Source organism: Onychostruthus taczanowskii, unplaced genomic scaffold (assembly GCF_017590055.1).
Source record: "Onychostruthus taczanowskii isolate IOZ18803 unplaced genomic scaffold, ASM1759005v1 scaffold34, whole genome shotgun sequence".
Classification (NCBI taxonomy): domain Eukaryota; kingdom Metazoa; phylum Chordata; class Aves; order Passeriformes; family Passeridae; genus Onychostruthus; species Onychostruthus taczanowskii.
Genome location: NW_024500794.1, coordinates 384320 through 405765, shown reverse-complemented (window position 1 = coordinate 405765; position 21446 = coordinate 384320). Strand labels below are relative to the sequence as shown.

The 21446-nt window shown below is 47.6% G+C and overlaps 1 protein-coding gene across 5 annotated transcripts; it reads right to left on the bottom strand.

Moving 5' to 3' along the window:
• Positions 1-7005: 7005 nt before the first annotated feature.
• ING4 (inhibitor of growth family member 4) lies at positions 7006-21141 on the bottom strand. 5 transcript variants are annotated; one of them, XR_005953155.1, is made up of 10 exons: positions 21080-21137; positions 10147-10218; positions 9786-9952; positions 9435-9549; positions 9006-9114; positions 8549-8696; positions 8087-8148; positions 7694-7868; positions 7536-7600; positions 7006-7387 (listed from the first exon to the last, which is right to left on the bottom strand). XR_005953155.1 is itself a non-coding variant. In XM_041411001.1 (8 exons), the coding sequence occupies exons 1-8, from the start codon at positions 21114-21116 to the stop codon at positions 7829-7831; spliced, it is 750 nt and encodes a 249-aa protein (XP_041266935.1). In that variant the 5' UTR covers positions 21117-21141; the 3' UTR covers positions 7006-7828. The 5 variants fall into 5 exon arrangements, 2 of the variants coding, with proteins under 2 accessions (XP_041266935.1, XP_041266936.1); XR_005953154.1 differs by having other exon boundaries at positions 7536-7868; XR_005953153.1 differs by having other exon boundaries at positions 7006-7600.
• Between the last annotated feature and the right edge of the window lie 305 nt (positions 21142-21446).

Sequence of the window (21446 nt, the reverse complement as noted above, 5' to 3'; positions counted from 1 at the left end):
AGGAAAACGCTTGGCACAGCAGCTCCGGGAAGTGCAGGCGTAAGCAGAAGTCAGGCTGGCACGGCAGCCCCCGCCTGTCACCCCTGGCTCTGCGGAGCGGCGGCGGCGGAGCCAAGGAGGAGCTGCGGGCAAAGCGGGCAGAGTTTTCCGCTGCAGGGCTCTGCTGCAGGAGCCGCTTGTGCCGCAGGTCCGGGGAGGTTCCGGCGGCTCTGCCGTGCGGAGCGGCTGCAGAGCGCTGCGGGTGCCCCGGCTGCGGTGGCGGGGCTGACACATCGCCTGCCAGAGCCCTGTGGCCATTCGGGCTAGCGAGGTGACAGCTCAGATCGCTGCAGCCACGCAGTGTGGTAAAGAGGTGTGTGCTGTCAGCACGTAGCTCTGCGGGGCCTGGCAGGAGACGAGCTGGGGTTTGCTCTGAGGTGTCTTGTTGGAAAGTGGCGTTTCTGAGAAGCTTGAAGCCTGACCATTTAAAAACGGCACTCTGAATTTTGAATGCTTTTGCAGCTCTTTAGGAAAACAATAATCAGGAGAGTTTTTCCAGCTAGCTCTTGCTACCCATATTAAAATAGGAAACACTGCTGGAGCTTATTTTTGGCAGTTCCTAGTCTTCCATTACTTAGCTGGAGACATATTGCTTATTAGCTGATTTTAGACAATTGCAGGGCCTTCAGCTCCCTAGCTCTGTTAATCACCTCCACTTCTCTGCAACGAAAGAGCCAAGGCTGAGCTCTGTCACCCTGATTGAGGAGCTTCCCAGAGAAGTTCAGTGCTGACCTCACTGGCTGATAGAAATATGGGACTAAGGAAAGCACCCTGATCTGGCATGCCACAGAATCATAGAATCATAGAATGGTTTGGGTTGGAAGGGACCTTAAAGATCATCCAATTCCAAACCCCCTGCCACAGGCATGGACACCTCCCACTAGAACAGGTTGCTCAGGGCTCCAGCCCACCTGGCCATGAACACTGCCAGGGATGGGGCACCCAGCACCTCTCTGGGCAATGCCACACGGTGTTATTGATACCTGCCAGGTGCTGGTTACTCTGCCTGTGTGTTCACGTGCCAGCAAGAGATTTATTTTCCTGAGAACAGGAAACAAGAATGAATGCAAAGGAAGGGTACGTGTCAAAGGAGTCCCCATTGGCTGGTGCTCTGGTAGCAATCCCTGTGGTGAGCTGCTGTTTATTTGGAAAGGTGGTTACGGATGTGAGGACATGTTGGCTACCCAGCACTTCTCATGCACTGTGGCACGTCCTGGACTTGGTTCAGGTTGTCAGAATCCTTCAGAAAACTCCACAAGAGTCCACAAGTGGATTCTACAGAAGCCAGTGAGTCTCTGGCATGCACCCAGCGGGGTTGGGAGGCTGTGAGAGCAGGAGGCACTGCTGTGCTGTTTGATGAGGTGTGTGCCAGCTGGCTGTGGGGCACCTGCATTCCAAGTCTTTGCAAAACCAAAGTCATCTCTGGGGGAGGGAAGAGGAGGGGAGGAACAGCAACTTGTACACGATGCATCAATGCTGCAGGCTGGGGGAAGTCTACTCCCTACTGCTGCATCAAGCAATTACAGTTGTCAGCAATGCGGAGCACGGGGGTGATGCTAATTCCAGTGTTTCTGATTTCTGAGGGCTCACTTGGCACCTTTAAGGCTGTACCCTCGATGGTGCATTACAAGCCGTGTAATTTTTGCAGTGAAGCAGATTTGCACCCTTGTTTTCAGGGCTGCCACACAGCAGAGTTTCCTGCAGCCAGTGTTCCTGTGCCAGCTGGGACCTGGTGGGCTGAGGGACACAGCTGTAACCCCCAGGTCTACGGAGTCCTGAGCCAGCAGCAGGGAGGTGAAATAGCAGGACAAGAACTCACTGGAATGGTGTTTTCCATGTTAATATCCAACTGCATGTCAACCCTGAGCTTTGTAAGAGCCTGTCTGGTTAGTGAGGTACCACCCTTCAGCAGATGAGCTCCTCTTCCTTGTTGTTGTCTCAAATGCTTTGGGTATTTCTCAGCATTTTCTGTGCTGCATGTTCCACCAGCAGCAGCAGCAGCAATGCCTGAAAACCTCTTGGAAACTCCAGGACCATGGCTCACAGACCTTGTGCCAGCACAGTGAGTTAAACTGGGGGGTTTGGGGCAGGGAGAGGATGTCTGGTCAGCTGAAAACCCCATAAAGATGGGGGGGCCACAAAGATCAGGTGTGCATTCCAGTGGCTTGTGAAGCAGCATCTCCAGAAAGCATGTGTCTTAAATAATTTGAAACGTGAGCAGAGATGATAGAAAAATGCTTCCAAACGCAGCTGGATGTGTGTTGGTAGAAATGAAACAGCAGGCTGCTTAGGGAGGAGGCCACGAGCAGCTCTGCTTGTGTCGATGCTGGGGTCGACAGAGCCCCCGAGACAACGCCAGGTTGTGCATTCCTTGCAGTGCACCAAAGGAGGGTGTGTAGGTACCTCCATTCCCCAAAACACACACCTCAGGAGCGGGCAGAGAAGGGGGACACTCACTCTGCTCACACAAGGAGTTGCGCAGTCTGAGGAGCCGCTCAGCAGAGGGGACAGCCCTGCCAAGAGCCCCCAGGCCAGCACAGAGCAGACAGGCAAAGAGCCCCTTCCCGTTCAGCACTGACCATTCCAAACACTTCTCCAAGATGCCAGTGCTGGACACCTTCACCCCGTGGGAAGGGCTGTAGGTACCAGCCCGTGCAGAGCAGGGCACAGAAGCCCATCTGCACAGACAAAAGCGCCTGGGAGTGTTCTGATTCAAACCAAAATTCTCTAAATTGCTGACTTTATTCACAGGTTAAATCGTCTTCATTCTTCATTTGTACTTTATTTCGGTGGGTTTACTGTCATTGGCTGAGACCTATGCGAATATGCTGATAAATATAGACTTTACATTAAAATTGGCACTCTTTTTAACCTGGTAGATATGTTAATCTATTCACATTTGTACAAGCACCGCACAGTTATAACGTGCATTAATTCAAATACTTAATTTACATTTTATTTTGTTAGGAAATAGTGAATGAAGCATTTTTTACTTGACATTTAGAAAATGGAATATTTAATTGATTGCAAAAACAGCATTTAAAAATGGTTTCTTGAATTATTAATACAAACTAAAATGGAGTGGATACATAAAAGCCTGCTTGAACAAACTGCTGTAGCCTTTTTAGGCAGGTTTGTTGCATGCAAGAACAACCTGATCCAACCACAATTTTATCCCTAATGTGAGCAGGGGCCTGGACTACAAAGCTCCAGAGAGGCTTCTTCCCCACCTCAGTCTTTCTGTGGTGAGTAAATGGGTTCTTCCAATGGCTGCATCATTCAGGCTTTCAGAATGAGGAAATGCCAAGGTCTCACACTTCTTTTCCTTGCTTGTTGTGTGTAAAAAATAATTCCTTTCCTACTCCCAGATGGGGTTTCGGTTTTGAATGAGTTGTTTCTTCAGTGGCAGCAACCCAGCCCACTGAAATTAAATTGCACACCTGCAAAAACAGACCGAAGGGGACACCTTGGTGAACATTTCTATCACACCAAGACGTAGGAGCTTAGTGTTTGTCACAGCTTTGCCTGTCCTTAAGCCTTGGGCACAAATGTGTTTTTCTAAAACTAACACTCCTAGTTTCTTTTATGTATTCAGAAAAATAAACATAAATTAGCATAAATTAATCAAGATGTTTGACTATTTTTATAAATGAAATTCATTTTATTGGATAAAAACAGCTTTATTTCTTCTGATACTGTAACTAATAGGAAGCAGAGTTGGAGAAACTTCCTTCAGTTGTCTTTGGAAAGAAAGGTAGGACATTTCATTTTCTTCTATTAGTTTTTAACTCTTTCAGTGCTGCAGTCTTCCTTGCCTACAGCCAGATCTTTAGAGCAGATGTTCCCACTCTCAATGTCTTCACACTGGCAGGGAGAAAGTGGAGCTGTGGTTGATTATAAAAAGCAGAACAGCTCAGAATTTTTCAAACCAGGCAGGTCTGTAACGAGATGGGCTTATTTTCAGTCTGTATGAGCAAGCTGTCTCTTGGGAATGTCTTCCACTGCCAACTTGAGACCTCTGGGCCGATTTGGGCAACCTTTGAATTGAGTGTACATGACAGTGAGAGTGTCCACCGCACAGCTCTGGGTGTTTGCTGGGTGAGTAGTACCTTGAGAGTGCTTAAAGCAAGGCTGGGTGTTGCTGAGCTGTGGGGTGAGTTTACTCACAGGCAGGAGAGGAAGGTGGCTCCGTGGTGGAAACTGAGTCGTGGCTGGGATGGCTTCCATGCCATGGACATGGTGGTGGCAGAGCCTGAGGGACGGGAGCCTGAGGAGCACATCTGCTCCTTGGAAAGGGGAATACTTTGCTGAACATCCTCGTCAGCACATTTGCCCAGCTACTCAGGAAAGATGCCCACAGATGGGGCAATCAAACTGGGCAAGATAAATTGGTCGTTTGTGTGCAGGACCAATTATTATTAATAAATGGGCTTAACAAGGCTGCAAAATTCTTCCCTCTTGTCACGCTCTATGGCTCCAACCTCCTGAAACTCAGACTTGACTTCACTCATCAACTAGGATATTTCCAATCACTCTAAAAGGGCAATTTCTCCAGCACCATTTTAGAAAGTGTTTATGTTGCACTGACAGCTGTTCCAGGAAATCTGCAAGCTAGCCAGTTCTGCAACAGAGTTCATGATTACTTTAACTGAGTATATCCCTGCTTTAAGCACTTCAATTCTAGAAGTAAACTTCTCAGATCCCATTACCACTACAGTGATCCAGGTAACTATTAACAAGGATCTTAAAAAAATTCAACTAATTTTTGACAGATTTTTTTTTTTTTTGGCAACTTCCCATCAAACTGATTTTATTTTGTTGACCTGGATTTCTTGCTTGTTTTAGGGAGAAGCAATTTACTGCCGCACTATTCCAGTATTTCACATCTGGACTGTTGTGGCAGCCTTCTTGACATCATTAAGGACCAAAAAAGAGCTGGCCCTTTTCCAGCCTCATAGGTTTTCCTAAGCAGTCCAGAGTCTGACAGAGATCAACCCACAGATGCCTCCGGGTGGCTTTCACAGGACGACAAACATCATTTATTGAGGACTGGTGATTAAAAAAGTCTTTGCCCCAAGAGGTGCCATTTAAAACCCTTCTTTACTGTTTGCCTAGGAAGTACACCATCCCCATATGACACCAGCACCAACACAGAATAAATATTTACAGAACACTTCCCCTCTTCTCATTACAAACAATTCTGCTATCTGCAGTCAGTAATGGACAAGTGCCATGTTCAATTATATCAAAAACAAAAGGCATTCTAAAAAAAGCTGCTCATGTTTCCAGCCTTGTCACTTACAGGCTTTGTTCCTACTGGCTTCATTTTTGTACTTTGTATTTTCTAGCTCCTACTGGTTCTTTTCCTCCTCTGGTGATTAAATACCGCACAGCTATTGCCCTTATTCCCTCTCTTCCAAGGTTAGCTTTTAATGTGCTTTCATTTGCATTTATACTTGCAAGCCATTTGAAAATGCCCAGGTTTTATCCAAATTTTGGTGTAAGTTGTCTCATTGTACAAGTCAGAGCATTCCCTCAGTCCCTCAGTGGCACAGAAGTACCTGGAATGCTCCTGGCTGCTGGCTAGTGCTTCAAACCCCTCTCTGGCCCATGGTTCCTAGAGAGCTTGCTGCTAATGCTGGCCATTAAATCCCGTGTCCTATCCATTGAAACCAAGCTGCTTGGAGCAGTTTCCACCCTCCATCACCCCCACCCCCTGCCCAAAGCCCATTTTCCAGTTCAGGCCTCATCCACTGTTTCTTCTGTCAGTTGAGCACCAGTGGATGTCTGAGTAACCCCCAGCTGAAGAGATGAGGTCTCCTGCCACAGCCTGCTCACCCACTGGCTCATACTAAAACCATACCAGAGACACAGCCAACACCTTCCAGAACTTGCTTCACCTCTTTTTAAGAAAGGAAGCCCCAGGAGGTGGTGTAATAAAATCTGGGGATTGAGATTCAGACTGTGGCAGGGGTACCACAAACCATGTAAGTCACAGCCTGGGGAAGAACTCATCCTTTTTTCTGTGCAGAATGAACAGAAAAACAGAATGAACATCCCTTCTCAAGGCAAAAGCAGAGACTGACTCAGTGCTAACTCACTTGAACAGAAAATAACATCAGCTTCTGAGCTGAGGGCTGCAGGGTCCCCATGCAGTGACATGGTGGGAGTAGCACTGATCTTAACCCACAGTGTCTTCTGAACCCGAGCAGAGCTTTGGCTTCATAACTAAACCAGCAAAATCCTCCATGGATCCTCGTACAAGTAATTTGGGTGAGGAAAACATTCCATGTTTCAGGTGAAAGGCTTAAACCTTCCTGGTGAGCAGACCACAAGGAGGAAGAAGTCTTAGTTTGTCAGTCTGCAGGCTGTGCCAATGGAATTCATAAAGAGCAGCTTCAGTACGGGCCATCTCCTCACAGCTATCTGCAGACACTACAGACCTTCAGACTGCAGGTCTTCTGGAATCGTTTTGGAGCCTAATTTATGTTAGGAACAGCAGGCAGAGTTTCTTGCAACAAGGTGATTGTGACCTTCTGGGAAGCAAGCTATCAGCTTGTCTGGAAAACCTATCCACCTTCTTGGAGGCACGTGGTTTGTCTTGATGGCTTATCTTCTCAGCTGTGCTGCCCAACAGACAGTGAGGGTCGGCCTTTGCCACCTCCACTCCTGTTCATTTAAGAGAAGATGAAGCAAATCATCAAACAATAGTGGGAATAAATGTTCCCCTTCTTGCGAGGGCATGGCTGCAGGGGCAGGTATTTTTCACAGCCCAGAAGCTTTCTGCAAGTACATTAGGTACATTTTCTTTTCAAGCCTGACTTATGCAGAATGTCACTTTTTAGGGACAGGACTGCTGCATGAAAAAGCTGTACCACATTCACCATTTCCAATAAATGCGGAGCTAAGAGAGAAAGAATTGCTGCAGTTTATTTTGGAGGTGACATCAAGGCAAACAGAGCATTGGTTTCAATGAATTTTATTTCATTCTCTATTATACAAGTGGGATCTGAATCCCCAAACTTCCCACCATCAATGTCATGGAGAAGCACCGCTACACAAGAGGAAGGCAGAATTTTGAAGCTGGAAGACAGACTGGACCAAGCTGTTTCTCCCCACGTGGTCAGAAATTCTTCCTCCTTCACATAGTGTGCTTCCCAGACCAGCAGGTTTACCCCAGGAATGAGAGACAAAGCTAGCTCTAAACATCCCTCTGCCTCCTCCTCTCCCCAACAAAAGAGGCTGTCCAATGCCAGCAGTGGAATGGTTAAAGACAGGGAGCACATCACGTTTTCAGTCTCTCAACCAGCCCACTAGATTAAGAAGTAGCCTGGTTACTCCCTCTCTCCTGAAAAAGATCCAGGAAAATGAATGACCTAAAATGCTGAAGACTTACCTCCTTTCCTTCCCCCATCCCATAGCCTTGTTCTCTAAGCAGAGAACAGGCAATGAACTCTGAGGAGGCTGAAGGAAAGCCAAGGAAAATCAGGGGCTACCTGAATCCCTGGGAATCTGGTGGCTACCCTGGTGCCCTCATTCATTCCCTTTGAGGTTCAGAGACCTGTTTGGAATAGTACACAGAGAGGGCCTCCCTTAAGGACTCAGAAGCAACCAGGGATACAGAACACACAGGAACCACCGTGAGGGTACACACCATTCCAGGGATGGCCCAAACCACAAACAGGGCAAGACTTCCCTTCAGCCAAGGCCCCAAGGGCTGGGAGAACTGGGACGAGGCCCTGGCAGGGGGAAGAGAGCTCCTGCAGCAGTACTGAGGTCTCATGTGAATTTACTTCTTCTTCCTCTCCTGGGAACAGCGAGGGCAGAACCTGTTAGAAAGGGAAGTACAAAGCCAACATTTAGGGCATGACATGAGCCTCAAGTGCATGGTCCCAAAAGACCTTTTCCAAGGTCCCTGACAAAGCCTTAATTCAAATTTTCCTTTCAATGATATCTTCTAAGTGTGTATATATAGTACTTTTCCCCCTGCCACCAAGGGCCTCCCCTTTCCAAAGGTCAAATGGGCCCCCCAGGTTGCTTCACTCACCATTTTCCTCTTGGTTTTGTTGTCAGACCCACACAGGCAAAATGAAACCATTCAATGGAACACTGTTGGGATGAAGAACAGCCAGTTAAAGACCAGTTTCCTTTTGAAGTTGTTGCTTTTGGGCTACCAGAGTTTCCCAGTTTATTTAATCATAAACTCCAAAATCCCTAGCAGTGATCAAGGATTGAATATTCACACCCAGTCTACACGCTGTTAGCAAGGAGAACTCCCCTTCTCGCATGCTAAGTTTAGGGACAAGAAAACAATTTAAGGAAAACCCTGAAGAGAGAGGCACTTGAGGCCATTGCCAGCCACACCTCTGCCCATCCCAGCTACCTGATGTAAGCCCTCTCCTTGTCACTGCTTGCTGTCCCAGGGCCCACCCAAGCAGGACAAGATTTTCCATGCAAGACTCATCTCCACTCCGTTCCCCCCCCAGTTCCATCATGTGCAGGCTCTTACATCTGGGTTGTCACAGCCAATCATCTCCCCATAGGAGACCTGGTGGCAGAGGCAGTAAGTGGGCTCATTGGGGTCCACGGGCATATCCAGTACATCCGAGGGGTGCACATTTCCAAAGGTGACAGAAGGCATCCCATACTCTGTGCTACTGCAGGACAGGAATAAAGTACATCAGCAAAGTAACTGGCTTTGAGAACCTTTGTGTGTCCCAAGGCAGCGCCCTTGTCTGCCAGAGACAGGTACTTCTCTTATTTAAGTGTATACACCCAGGGGACCTGCTTTTCCCTTCAACCCACACTGCCCTGAAAGAATAAGGAAGTTTCCTTCCTCTTGCTTCCCAAGAAGGGACAGAGGACACACAGTTCCAGTCTGGGGATCTCAGGGAAGCCTGGCTAGGTCTGCCTTGGTCTGATTTCTGGTGCTGCTTCTCATTCCCTCGAGTCGCTTAAACACTTACGTGCGGACGAGCTTCAATTTCTTTTGGGCAGTTTTTGGTGCTTCCTCATCAGAGTTTTTCCCTTTGGAGCGAGCGCGGGCAGCTTTTTTCTCTTTCTGGGCTCGGCCCTCTGGTAAGAAGAGAAAAAGGTGTTGCATCTGTCACCCCACCAAAACAGACACCTGACAGTGACAACCTCTGCAGCACTACAATACACTCCTGCTTTGGAATGTATACTGGCTTTGGGCCGTGCACCCCATCTTAATTTATCTAGCGGCCTTGCATACGCTCACACGGGAAGAGCCCAGTCACCACCTTTTTACCTGTCCTTCAGACTCCAGCGCAACAGTCTTTGATCTGCACCACTCCAGAGCCTGCCTTCATCCCCACCACTTCCACAGTCACTCGGCTGCCTCCTGAATCAATCTGCAGCCCAGTGGTGGTACTCACTCTTCTTGCCCTTGCTGGAAGAGCTGTCATAGTCACTCGACTCTATCTGCTTCTCCTTCAGGTCTGCTTCAAAGCGAGCGAGGTCTGTGTCCAGCCGCCGGATGTGCTTATCGACCTGCAAAGACAGCAGTGGCCAGCGGTTACCACAGGACAGAGCCAGGAAGGCAAAGAGAGGACAAAGAGGGGACAAAGGGGCAGGGGGCCCTTTATGAGGCTCCCTAAAGACTTAGGCCCACTAAAGAGCCGAAGAGCAAGAGTGGGCATGGCCTAAAAATGAGAGATCGCCCTTGTGCGATGGGCGGCTTTAGTTCGGGCGTTCACACGATAAGCACGAGACACTTCCCTTCATACCATCTCGTAGGTCTGCATAGCCAGCTGAACTTTGTCGTCCCCAAACTCCTTGCACTTTCCATAGGCCTCCTGGATTTGCTTGAGAAGCCCCAGTTTTTCCTCGGAAGACAAAGTCCGTGCATTGCTGATGTACTCCGTGGCCAACTTATCGATCTCTGACTTGAGGTCTGAAACAAGTGAGCCATTAAATACACAAACACCACGCACACCACACTGCCCTCCACCAGGAGAGACTGAACGACTGGAGCAGCTCCAGGCCTCCTCCCCTGCCTGGAGATCCCCATGACAAAGGCAAAGCAGAGCAAAGCTGGTCAAGCTACATACTCCTTGTCTTGCCAACAAAACCATCCCTGATCCTCACCTTCTGTCCTCTGATCCAGATCTCGCATGAGCTGGAAGTTTCTCTGTAATTCAAATGGCAGGTTCTCAATACCTGCAGAGAAAGGAGAACACATGGAGAAATCAGGCTCTTGTCCACGATGCCAAGGCAGGAACAAAGCTAACCACTAACATACACACCCCCCGGTGCACATCAGACTGCTTCCATTTGTTGCTGGCCCCAAGGGAGACAGACTATAAAAATGTGATATATTTAATGCAGAAGCATAGTTCTAGAATATATATTAGTTAGAAGAAAACTGCTGCCATGCAGAAAGGTCCACACTAAGAAAGCAGAAACCCAAAATCTGTAATGAAGTCACTCATTATAATACAACATCTCCATCCAAAAACTCCACTCAGTAATGAAAAAAAAAACCCCAACAGCTGGTAAATATAGCCATTTACTTATATCTACATAAGGATGTAAAAATTAAGTTGATCAAATGCTAATTCACTGAAAAGTGAATCTGTTTAATGCATTCATGTAACATACAGGGGTCGTAGACACTTTGGGCAGAGCAAAGATCAAGTCTGAGATGGGATGGGGAACAGAGTGCAGCCTTAACCCCTCGTGACTTGTAACTTGTTGTGCCTTCTGCCCTGTCATCTCAGTGTGGTGTGTCCAACACCTGGAAGGATGCCACACACCGTGAATAATAAATGTTTGTAGGGCTCTGAATGAGCAATGTGAAGTTGATAGTCAATTAATTTTCAATGCACTATGCTACTCACCCCCCAGGCATCACCAGATGCTCAACTGGCAAAGCTGGTAAAAATAATTCTTCTTTTTCCATGCCTGTCTAATCAAAATGAGATCTAGTGTCACTGAATTAACCTGAAGCCTAAGCCTGATTACTGTCACCTTTATACCTCATAAAAATAATAAATCTCTCTTGAAGGTTTAAAAAAGAAGGTCTTGGGGAAAGCTCTTCACAAACACAGCGGAAGCATGTCTCAGCTTCCTGAACTCGCTCTGCAGCTCACATGGAGTGCATCACCAAAGCCATCCAACACATCAGTCCAGGCAGCAATCTCTATTTTCCCTGCACATATTTCTACAGCAATGAATGCCTTTCCACTTCCCTGAAGAGCAACCAGTTGACAGGGAAGGTTCTGTAGGCAAGAAGAAGGTTTTAACAAGTTTTAACAAGTACTACATAACAGGACGTGAAATTAATTCCTGTAAGAGATAAAGCCAACTATGGGCCTTGCTGAGCAGTAAAGTTGCTCCTTTTACTTAGACTTTTGCCCAAACAGCATAATAAGAAGTTACATGCACAACACTTAGGAGCAATCAAGCCGCTGCTTCAACAGATTTCTGTTGCCATTTCTGATTTAGTTACCTGAGAAATGCTCAGATAGTAGGTGTCCTTAAGTACCCAGATACATATTCCACAGCACATACACATCACCCCTGCATTCAAGGACAGTTAGCAGGGCAAATTCAAATGCTGAAAAATTAGTAAGTGGCAAAATGAAGTCTGTAGGCACCTCCTGAATTTGATCCTTCCATGTGTGTTCGGCATGACAGACTTCACACAAGGGTTAAGCAGCTGACTACCGGATTACATCCCTATGGTTCGAAAAAGCATCTCAGAACACGACGGGGACACAATGCTGAAAATTATTATTGCTTATAGAGGGAGCTTATGGCAGGGATGAAATTCAGCTTGGGAATCTAGAGACCATGCCTTTTTCCCTCCTGCAATCCCCAGCCTCATCAACTCTAAACCTTTCAATTTATACAGCAAATGAAACATGGGGCATACTGCAGCACGCTGCTTTTCATTCCTCTCCAAAGCGCCCGCTGCAGAAGACAAGACAGGTATCCTCTAGAGGAAAACAGAAGCTCTTCCTGCACTGCACACAATATGTCAAATTTATATTGAGTTTATTAATCCTGGAAGATCACAGCTTCTAAATTCTGGACTTTGTGGTTTTTAGAAAAGATTAATGTAATTTCTTTTTCTCTTCTGAAAAGGACAGATGGTAAAAGCACAAATTCCACCAGGTACTGTCAGCTTTCCCTCAGCAGGGCTAGAAACCTTTAGATAGAGCAAGCTCCTGAGCCAGCACAAAAACCAGTAGGATGCTACTGTGCGGGCAGATCAACCCCACATGAGGTTAGGGTCACATTTCACAGTGATATTCTTGCAGCAGGAGAAACTCAAGCAGGAGTTTGATTCAGCTACACAACCTGAAAAGAACTGTGCTCTAGTTTTTACAGCCATCACTGTAAAAATCTGCCACCACCACTGATGCCAGCACATGTCCTCGTCTGGACATCTGTCCTTCTTTTGCCTCTACGTGCCTTGTCTGTTCAGCCTGTGCCCCCCACCCCTGAGAGCCCCTCTCTCCCCAGAGCCCGCTCCCCTCAGTGCCAGCCCCTCAGCCAGGCCAGTGGCTCCCGTGCCTCATTCCCTGCCTCCCGGCGTGCAGAGCCCCCTGCTCCCGGCGGCTCTGGCAGCGTGGGGAGGGAGGGCTGTCACCTGCCTCTGCTTCTGGCCGAGCGGGCGCTCAGCTCAGGCACCACGGGCAGATCGTTTACGCACATGTGAGCCACGATCTTCCAGAGGCTCATTAGCTGGGCAGGCTTCCGCTGGGGCTGACAGACAAACCCCTGCCAGTTGAATTCCTTCCCTGCTAAAACCAGCAAAACGATTTCCTAAAACCACGGCAAAACATTTCACTCGGCAAATCTATTATTGGACAAATGTTCTGCCACTGCTTCGTCAATAAATGGAGAAAATGAAACAAGTGACAGTACAGTGACTTTATAATCAGAACTGCTACAAAGATACTTTATCTGTTCAACTGAACGTGGAAGGAAGCTGAGCAGACCGTTACAAATTATGATCCAGAGAGAATCTGGCAATAACAAAAAGCATAACAAGATAAAGCTGCAGATAAGCAAGTTATAACTGAGCAACAAACTATTTGTATGGTACATAACTTAATCTAGCTGTGGGGATGTTTTCTACTATCTGCAGCTTAACTCCAAAGCTCTTGCATAGCCTTAAACAGAAGTGATTCTCTGCATCACAGAATTTATCACAGGAGCCAGAAGACTTGCAGAAATTTCTTGATCTGTGCTGTGCTGGCTACCAGACATCATCACTCTCTAAGTGCTGTTAAAAAAAAAATTAGATTTGAGTCTCCATTTCCTCATTCCTACCACCACATTTTTCCTCACTATTTCTAAAAAAACATTCATGTTATTTATGTAATTTCATTTCCTCCTGCTTTTCTCCTTTTTTCCCTCTGCAATTAATTTTGCTCTTTCATCTTAGTAAGATTCACTTAAAATCATCATGACTAAATACTATGTATCATAAAATACCCACGTAATTCTCAGATTATGAAACTGATAATTGTAAAGAAAGAACACCCTAGAGACATCTTTGATCACTAGAGAAGATTGATGATATGCAACAACAGACAGAAAAACAAGGAAAAGCAAGGCCCTCTTTCCACACAAATGGCACAGCAGCAGGAGAGGAACAGGAGGATGGTGAAAACGTACAGGGAAGAAAGTGCTAGCAAGGCCAGCAGCGTGGCCCAAAGCATGGGCTGCCATTAACATAACTGTGCCACAGAATCACACAATGGGAAAGCCTGGAAGGGACCAAGTGGGTCACCTGCTCCCACCTCCCTGCTCGAGCAGGGTCATCCCAGAGCACATGGCACAGGATTGCCTTCAGACAGTTCTGGAATATGTCCAGAGAGAGACATCACAACCTTAGTGGGGGAATCTCTTCTAGTGCTTGGTCAGCCACTTAGTATAAGTTCTTCCTCACACTCAGGTGCTCATGTGCATTGCCCCGTGTCCCAGTGCCTGGCACCACTAAGAAGAGCCTGGATCCACCCTCAACACCTCCCTGCAGATACTTATAGACATTGATGAGCCCCCTCTCAGGCATCTCTTCTAAAGGCTAAACAGGCCCAGCTCGCTCAGCCTCTCCTCATGAGAAAGGTGCTCCAGTCTCCAAATCATCCTCATTCCCCTCTGCTGGGCAGGCTCCAGGAGCTCCATGTCTGTCTTTAATGAGGAGCCCAAAACTGGACACTGCACTGCAGAGGAGCCTCTCCAGGGCTGAGCAGATGGGCAGAATTCCTGCCTCAACCTGCTGGCAAGGCTTTTCCTAATGGACTCATTGCACAGATCCATAGAGAAGCTTGGTGCAGAGCCCTACTGATTCCACTCATGGTCTGATTATCCTAAAAATCACCGGAGCAGCTCTCTGTGAATTTTTTTCATCCCTTCCTTTTCTTACCTTGTTTTCATTTCTGATCACAAGCTAAAGTCTCTCTACCTACCTTCGTCTTTTCTCTCCTCAAATGTTATCCCTCCACTAAGCCCATTCTTCTTTCATCTCTTTCACTCTCCTCTTTCCTTGTCATTGTTTTCCCAGTTCATTCTTCCACAGGCATCCATGGCATCCATGACCATGCTGTCTTCTCCCTTCAGAACCACGCACTCTCTCTCCAAAAGTCAGAATCCAACACCACTTTTTTCCCCTCTCCAATAATTATTATTTTATTTACTTCTTTTTAGAAACACACGTGGGCTGTCAGGTGCAGGCAACTGATATTTAAACTTCATCTACTTAACTCAGATGTTAACTGTGACACACAAATGCAGAGAGCAAGCCTACACAGCCTGGTAACTTCAATTGTGCTTCAATCCTCTGCAGCGCATCTGCGCGCTGCCAAACAATGGATTTGTGCTGCCCAAAGTCCTAAAAACGGATCAGTAGCACCAAAGACCACCCAAACACACAGTACCCTTCCCAAGACATCTGTTCACCCACCACGTTTAGATGCATGCTTAAATTTTATTAAAAAATGGGAAAAGACATTTTGAAACATAACCACAGTTGCTTTATTGAACAGCTTAGATTTCAGCAAACACTTCAGACACGACATTGCTGAAGGCAATTAAAAAAATTCCTGCTTGTGCCAGGGACTGCCACAATGAGAGGGTAAGTTCTTTACCCCCCAGGACTGCAAACTGGCTGGGAGCTTGCCAGGGAAGCACAATGGACTTTTTGGTACTCCATGAATCTCATAGTTTTGCAGCATTGAAGTACACTGCAGGACAACTGGCTCGCAGTAATCTTGGAGAGCTTCCTCGCTCCCTCATTAGGGGGCAGGGTGAATTTTGTATCCCTCCTTTCAGAGTGTATCACCCTCTCAAACTACTGCTTCTGCTCTGTCTCCTGCGTTCCCAAGTAATCAGTCACCTTCCTGTGCAGGAATTTACCGAAACTTTTACACAAGCACCTTCATTGAAATTGGTGCTTGAGCACAATATATGCCTTCCCCTCTATCCAGAGGGAATTGCAGTCCTGCTGCAATAAAAAATCCTAACCTGTGCCATTATCCTCACAACACCTTGGTAAGGGATAACCCTACCTACAGTTTTACAAAGAGGGTGCTTAGCTGCATGGCAGACTGATTTAGCCACAGCCACCCAGGAATTCTGTGGCCATACCACATATCCCACGCTTTGGGCCAACGCACTGCACACCAGTCCCCCCAAGCACATCTACTTCAGACACTGTCCAAAAAAATGGGCACCAGTCAGCAGTGACAGTCAGCCATGGAAATCCAATACTCCCCCAAAATGTGGGCCCATTTCTGAGGAAGGGAAGACTCTTTTTGAGCTTATTACAGCAGCTCAATGCTACAGCATCCACAGACAAGATAGCAGGGAATGTTGTTAAGTGTCAGAAAAGGGATCTTTATTGTTAAAGATCAACCTTGATTTGAAAACTTGGAGGGCCTGGAATGAGACTCGCAACACTCCTGGCATTTCCAGCCTGCCCCGGACCTCCAAAGGCAGAGACGACGACCAAAGAGACCACAGGGCTGTTTGCCAAAACAATGACATCAGATTTGCAGTTGGACAAGTGAAGAAACACAGAGAAAACACAGCATGCTTTGCCATGTAAAGCTATCTTGTATCAGCTCCAATAAAAATATCAGCCAACAACAAAACCAATTCTAAATGAATTGGTCATTAAATGTATCAGCTCAGTGTGGGCTGTGCCAGTAGCTTTCACACAGAAACAAATGATGCCTATGAATCACCAAATTCTCTCCCCTGCATGAAATGTTTTGTAATTTTCCACAGATCATGTGTGGTGCATCACAGGTGTAACTAATCCAAAGTCTCTGTAAGGTGAAAGGCAGCTTTCACTACTCTAGAACAGTGACAAGCAGAGAAAGGATTTATTAAGAGACTCTCCTTTCTGAAGAATGACGTGAGAAACTGTAGAGGCAGGGACGGGGGTATGGCTGCATGCTACACTGGGGAAGGGATAAGAGTAATGAAGGTAGGGAATGCAAGAGATAAAAGAACTGCTGGGGAAACTGGAACACAGCCAGGTCTGGGAAGGAAACAAGGGCTCGCCTACAGCAATGTCCAACATCACACCCATGGCCTCTAAGAGCTTTAAGACTGCAATACTTATCACACCCTCATTTGATGAATCCATACAGAGGAAAATCCAGGCAGATGTAGCCATTCCAAAAGAAAAGTCCTATTTTACCAGGTTAGCTGATGTTATCAAGGAATGAAAGGACATTTCCATGCCAGTTGTAGGAGAAAGATGACTTCCATGAGGACATGTGCTGCTTCTACTGCTCTGTGCTTATGCTGGCTTAAGTCTTCTAGCAGTGACAAGCTAGCAGTGACAAGTGACTGGTGCATCTCTGTGTGCCAAGTGGCAAATGCAAACAGAAGAAGAGAAGCAAAGGGGAAAACCCCAAGGTATACTGGCTGCATGGTACCACGTTAACTTACCAGCTGAGGTCTCCTCACCTCAGCCTCTCCTCCATCACCCCCACTACAGCATTCTAACCTCGTCCGAGGGCCAGCACTGAGCCAAACAGGAACTCGAGCTCGAGCAAGCAAAACTTCTCTCTTCTCTTGAGCCTTTATGCACATTCCAGCTTTTAATCACAAAACACTGTTTTCTCCCTTCTTCTTCCATTCATTTCTACGTCTCTAACTCGTCTGCACCCTTAGGTCTTCCTTTACTAAAGCTGCACTGTGTTAGTGCTTGAGGGAAAGCACTTTTTTATCTTGCTTTCACCCCTCAAAACCAGGCATAAAATCGTTTAGAAACCAGAAGGAGGACAGTATTTGAAAACATGGAAATCTTTTCATGTTTAAATTCAGCCACTGGAGAAAAACACTGAGGAAGAAAAGTGGAACAAGAGACATTCCTCTTCTCCCATTCCCTGAATCCAATGGCTCAGTAAGGAGGATGAAGGGATGAAGGAATGAAGGTGATCAGAGTAGACAAGATATATGGAGTTGCTCTGTCAGGATGCTCAGCACAGAAGGCTGCAAAAGCATCTGCCAAGAGCATAACACATTTCAGAGAGATTTACTTTGTAATTAACAGCTTAAAGCCAAGGAAAAGGGCATGCCTAATCCTAGGTCTAAACCCAGTTTCAAATTACAGCAAGACTTGAAAGCTGCTGAAATACCTGACCTAAGAAGCTTCTAGACACCTTTTACTAAGAGAACTCTTCTTAACTTGGCTGTTCCACAAAAAATAATGGAAAAGAACTTTAGATGTCTAAAGCAAAGGGCTCAAAATATATGAACTGAGACAGCTGGGGCTGTGTGCCTAACTTTGTCAGACTGCTCATGCACCTTAGCATAGAGTTTTTAATCACCTACTCACATGATGTTTCACACAAGGTGTTTCTCATTCCCAGTGGCTGAGCTCCGATTCAAAGTTTTGTTTTATTCTCTTTGCCCAGCACTGAGTCACATGCTCAGACCCAGGGCTCAGTCTGAGAACTGACTTTGTAACCAGCTTTTCAAGGTGCTCGCTATTGTGACAATGAAGTGTTTTCACAATGCTGCAGGGGAGTGGCCCATTTCCCTCACCAACAGAACGAAGGCCACGAGATTTACTGAGGCCAAGAGATTAAAGCCAAAAGGCCAGCGAATTACAAACTCTCCTCTTGAAATGTGCAAAAATGCTTCATAGCATGACTTTTCAGATTGATCTGTTCAAGGCAGACTCCAGCTGCAGCTATGAGCATTCTGCACATCTGCTCCTCTGGCTAAAAATTTCCACTCATAATCTGAGGGAAGCACAATCCAAGCAAGGAAAACCTGAATGAAGTGGGACTCACAACATAAAAAACCCCACCAAACTCACTTTGTCAGAGTGATATTCAGTTGCTTCAAACAGGAGGCCACCTTTCTTCTTCCTAAATTTTCACTTAATTCCTTACACACCTTCCTTTATTCAAAGATATGAAGAGGTCCTACAAGTAACTGCCCTCTTTCACCACACATTCCTCATTCATTCCCTGAGCAGATCCAGACAGAAAACCACAGGAAAGAGAATCTCTGTGGGAAGAAAGAAGACATTCAACTGAAAACTGTGTCTGCAAGAGCACTATGCTATTAAAGAATCCTGTTCCAAGACACAGATGTAAATTAAGAATTAGACACTTTTTATAAGAGATGACCAAAAGTTCTGGACTTTTTATTTCTATCAAATTTCAGGAAGTTTTAGGATATTGGTGAACTACTTTAAAATGGAAATGAATGTTTTTAAAAAAACACTGAAATAATGTGGGAAAAGAAAGGGGAGCAGCAAGTAGGAAACGGAATGCTGTCAATCAGCATGGAGAAGAACACTCGTGTCTAAAATACTGCATGCATTCTCCCAGAGTCAGGAGTCAGGCAGAAGGCCAGGAGAGGAGAGGAGAGCAGGCTTAGAGAGCAGCAATATGGGCAATCAGAGATACAAGCTGTTACCCATCAGCAGCCCAGCTCACTGAAGGCTGTGGTGGGTGCTCTGTGATGCCAAGTATCACAGGACATCCATGCTTTCCTGAAAGAAATCTAGAATAAGCACAGCAAGTGTCTCATGAGCAGCTAATGACAGCAAGTGCAGCAATATGGGCAATCAGAGATACAAGCTGTTACCCATCAGCAGCCCAGCTCACTGAAGGCTGTGGTGGGTGCTCTGTGATGCCAAGTATCACAGGACATCCACGCTTTCCTGAAAGAAATTAGAATAAGCACAGCAAGTGCCTCGTGAGCAGCTAATGACAGCAAGTAATGTTGCACCAGACAAAACTGAAAAGGCCTTAGACACCTAAGGGTAAGCAAAAAAAGGCTAAAGCATCACTGCAAGGAATGTTTTGTTCTTCCTAAAATCTTTGTAACCAGATGGTTTTAAGGACTTTTAGATTGTGCCCATCACTTTCATTATTTTTTTAAGCGAGACACCTCAACAAGAACAGTGACTCTCCTGTATTAATATCCACCTTCACCAGGACAAGAACCTCTAATCCAGCTGCAGGACCACAACTCTCAGCTGAGAGAGAAGACTTTGGCGTTTCCTCTGCATGCCTGTACAAGAGAGGAAGAGGAGTTCCCAGGCTGGCTGATTTCAGTTGACTCTGATGACATGGTCCAGAGCTGTTTGACTTTGGCAGGAGCATTCTCCAGCCACCAACCTTCCCTTCTCTCCAGCTGTGTAGCCACAGTACCTCTCCACCTCAGCGCTGCATCCTGCAGTTTCTGCTCACCAGCTGCACATCCCAGGCTTTTGCTCCCCTATCTCTGCTCTGCAGCTCTTACCCAAAATACACCTCTGGCCTCCCAGCAGGAAAACCCTGCATCCCCCCTGTGCACTTATTCCTTGTCCACCTGCTTCTTTCTCCTCTCTCCCAGCTGAGGAGCCTCAGTCAGCGCAGCCTCCTGCAAGGGAGTGAGAACTGCACAAGAACACCAATCTGCGCTCCTCTCCAACCTGCCTCCTCATTCAACTCTTCTTCCTGGCTTTTGCCTCCTTCCTTGCACCTCACAGATCCCAGCCTGTTCAACTGCAGCTTCTTTTCAGCTTTCACTGAAATTTATTAGGGCTCTTGAACATTCTTAGAGACATTTCCTTTCCTAAAGACAAAAGGAGCACCGAAGACGCAAGGAACGAGACACCCTGTGTCCCTACCAGCACCCTGTCATTTCTGTGCTGGAAGAAACCCAGTGTAGCAGGGCAGCTGAAGAGCCAAACTCCATTTTTTCCCCATGCATATGCAAGCAGACAGGGAGAGATTTAACTGGCCGGGTGCAGTGAAGCAGAAGACACATTACCAGAACCACCCCGCTTTAAAGACAAAAGACACCATCCCGTGAACATCCTCCCCTGTCTCTAGTGCCCACACCAGACCAGCAGGAAAACGTGAGAACAGCATTCCTCAAAGAACAGGTTATTCATTCTTAACTCATTAGCCCACTCATTGACAAACACCTCCTCCGAGGGATCTGCTCGGCTATTTTAAGAACGCCTAGTGGGTAAACATGCACTGAAAGTCTCATCCCCAAAGGGCAGAGTTTTACCAAGTTTTAAGCACCTTAAGGCACGACGGTAAAATAAGAGGTATCACAGGAGGGCTCTGATAATCCTGCCAACTCCATTAGCATTTACAGAGCTCCTCTTCGGCCAGAAAAGCAGGGCTGCATTTGTAAACTGACAGCGTGGAAGGCTACCATAACTACCGCCCCACAGATCCAACAGTTATCTGCGGCTCGGCGTCTGTCCCGGGAAACCACAGCCAACCGAGCTCCCGCTCCCGAGCGGCGGCTGGAGCTGCACCGGGCTCCTCTCTCGTGGGACAAACCAGCCGCGGGGCCCCGCTCTCAGGGCTCCCGCGGCACCTGCAGCCGAGCCTTGCCCCACGGACGGGGCCTCTCCGCACGGCCCGGGGAGCGGGCGCCCGCCAGCCGGGCCGGGCTGCGCCCGAGGGGCGGGGAGAGCCCGCGGGCGCCCCGGGCAGCGCTCGGCCCCCGCGGGGCCCCGCCCCTCGGCCCGTCCGTGTCCCCCGGGCCGGCTCAGCCGCGGCCTCGGCCCCGCCCCGGCGGCTCTTACTGTCCAGGTAGTGCTCCAGGTACATCCCCGCCGCCATCTTGGCCCCACACACCGCCGCTTCCGGCGGGAGGCGGGCGCGCGCGGCCCCCGGAAGCGGCGCTGCCCGGCGGCGAAGCCGCTTCCGCCCGCCTGCCCCGGCACTTCCGCCCCGCTCCCGCCGCCATTTCGGGCTCAGCGGAGCAGCCCCGGGCGGTCCCTGCGGAGCGCAGCGAGGGTGACCGGGGCACTGCGACATCGCTCCTGCGGGGAAAGGCTGAGGGAGCTGGGCCTCTGCAGCCCTGGAGGCTCAGACGACTGAGAGGGGACCCCATCCATGTCTATGAGCATCTGAAAGGAGAATGTGACTCTCCTCGGTGGTGCCAGGCCC

Bases quoted from the DNA above. Each gene is read 5' to 3' on its own strand.
- ING4 (XM_041411001.1), bottom strand. From the start codon at position 21,116: ATGGCGGCGGGGATGTACCTGGAGCACTACCTGGACA. The intron at 9,953-10,146 runs GTGAGGATCAGG...CACTTGTTTCAG, and splicing joins TCTGGATCAGAGGACAGAAG to ACCTCAAGTCAGAGATCGAT. The intron at 9,550-9,785 runs GTATGAAGGGAA...CTGTCTTTGCAG, and splicing joins CTATGCAGACCTACGAGATG to GTCGATAAGCACATCCGGCG.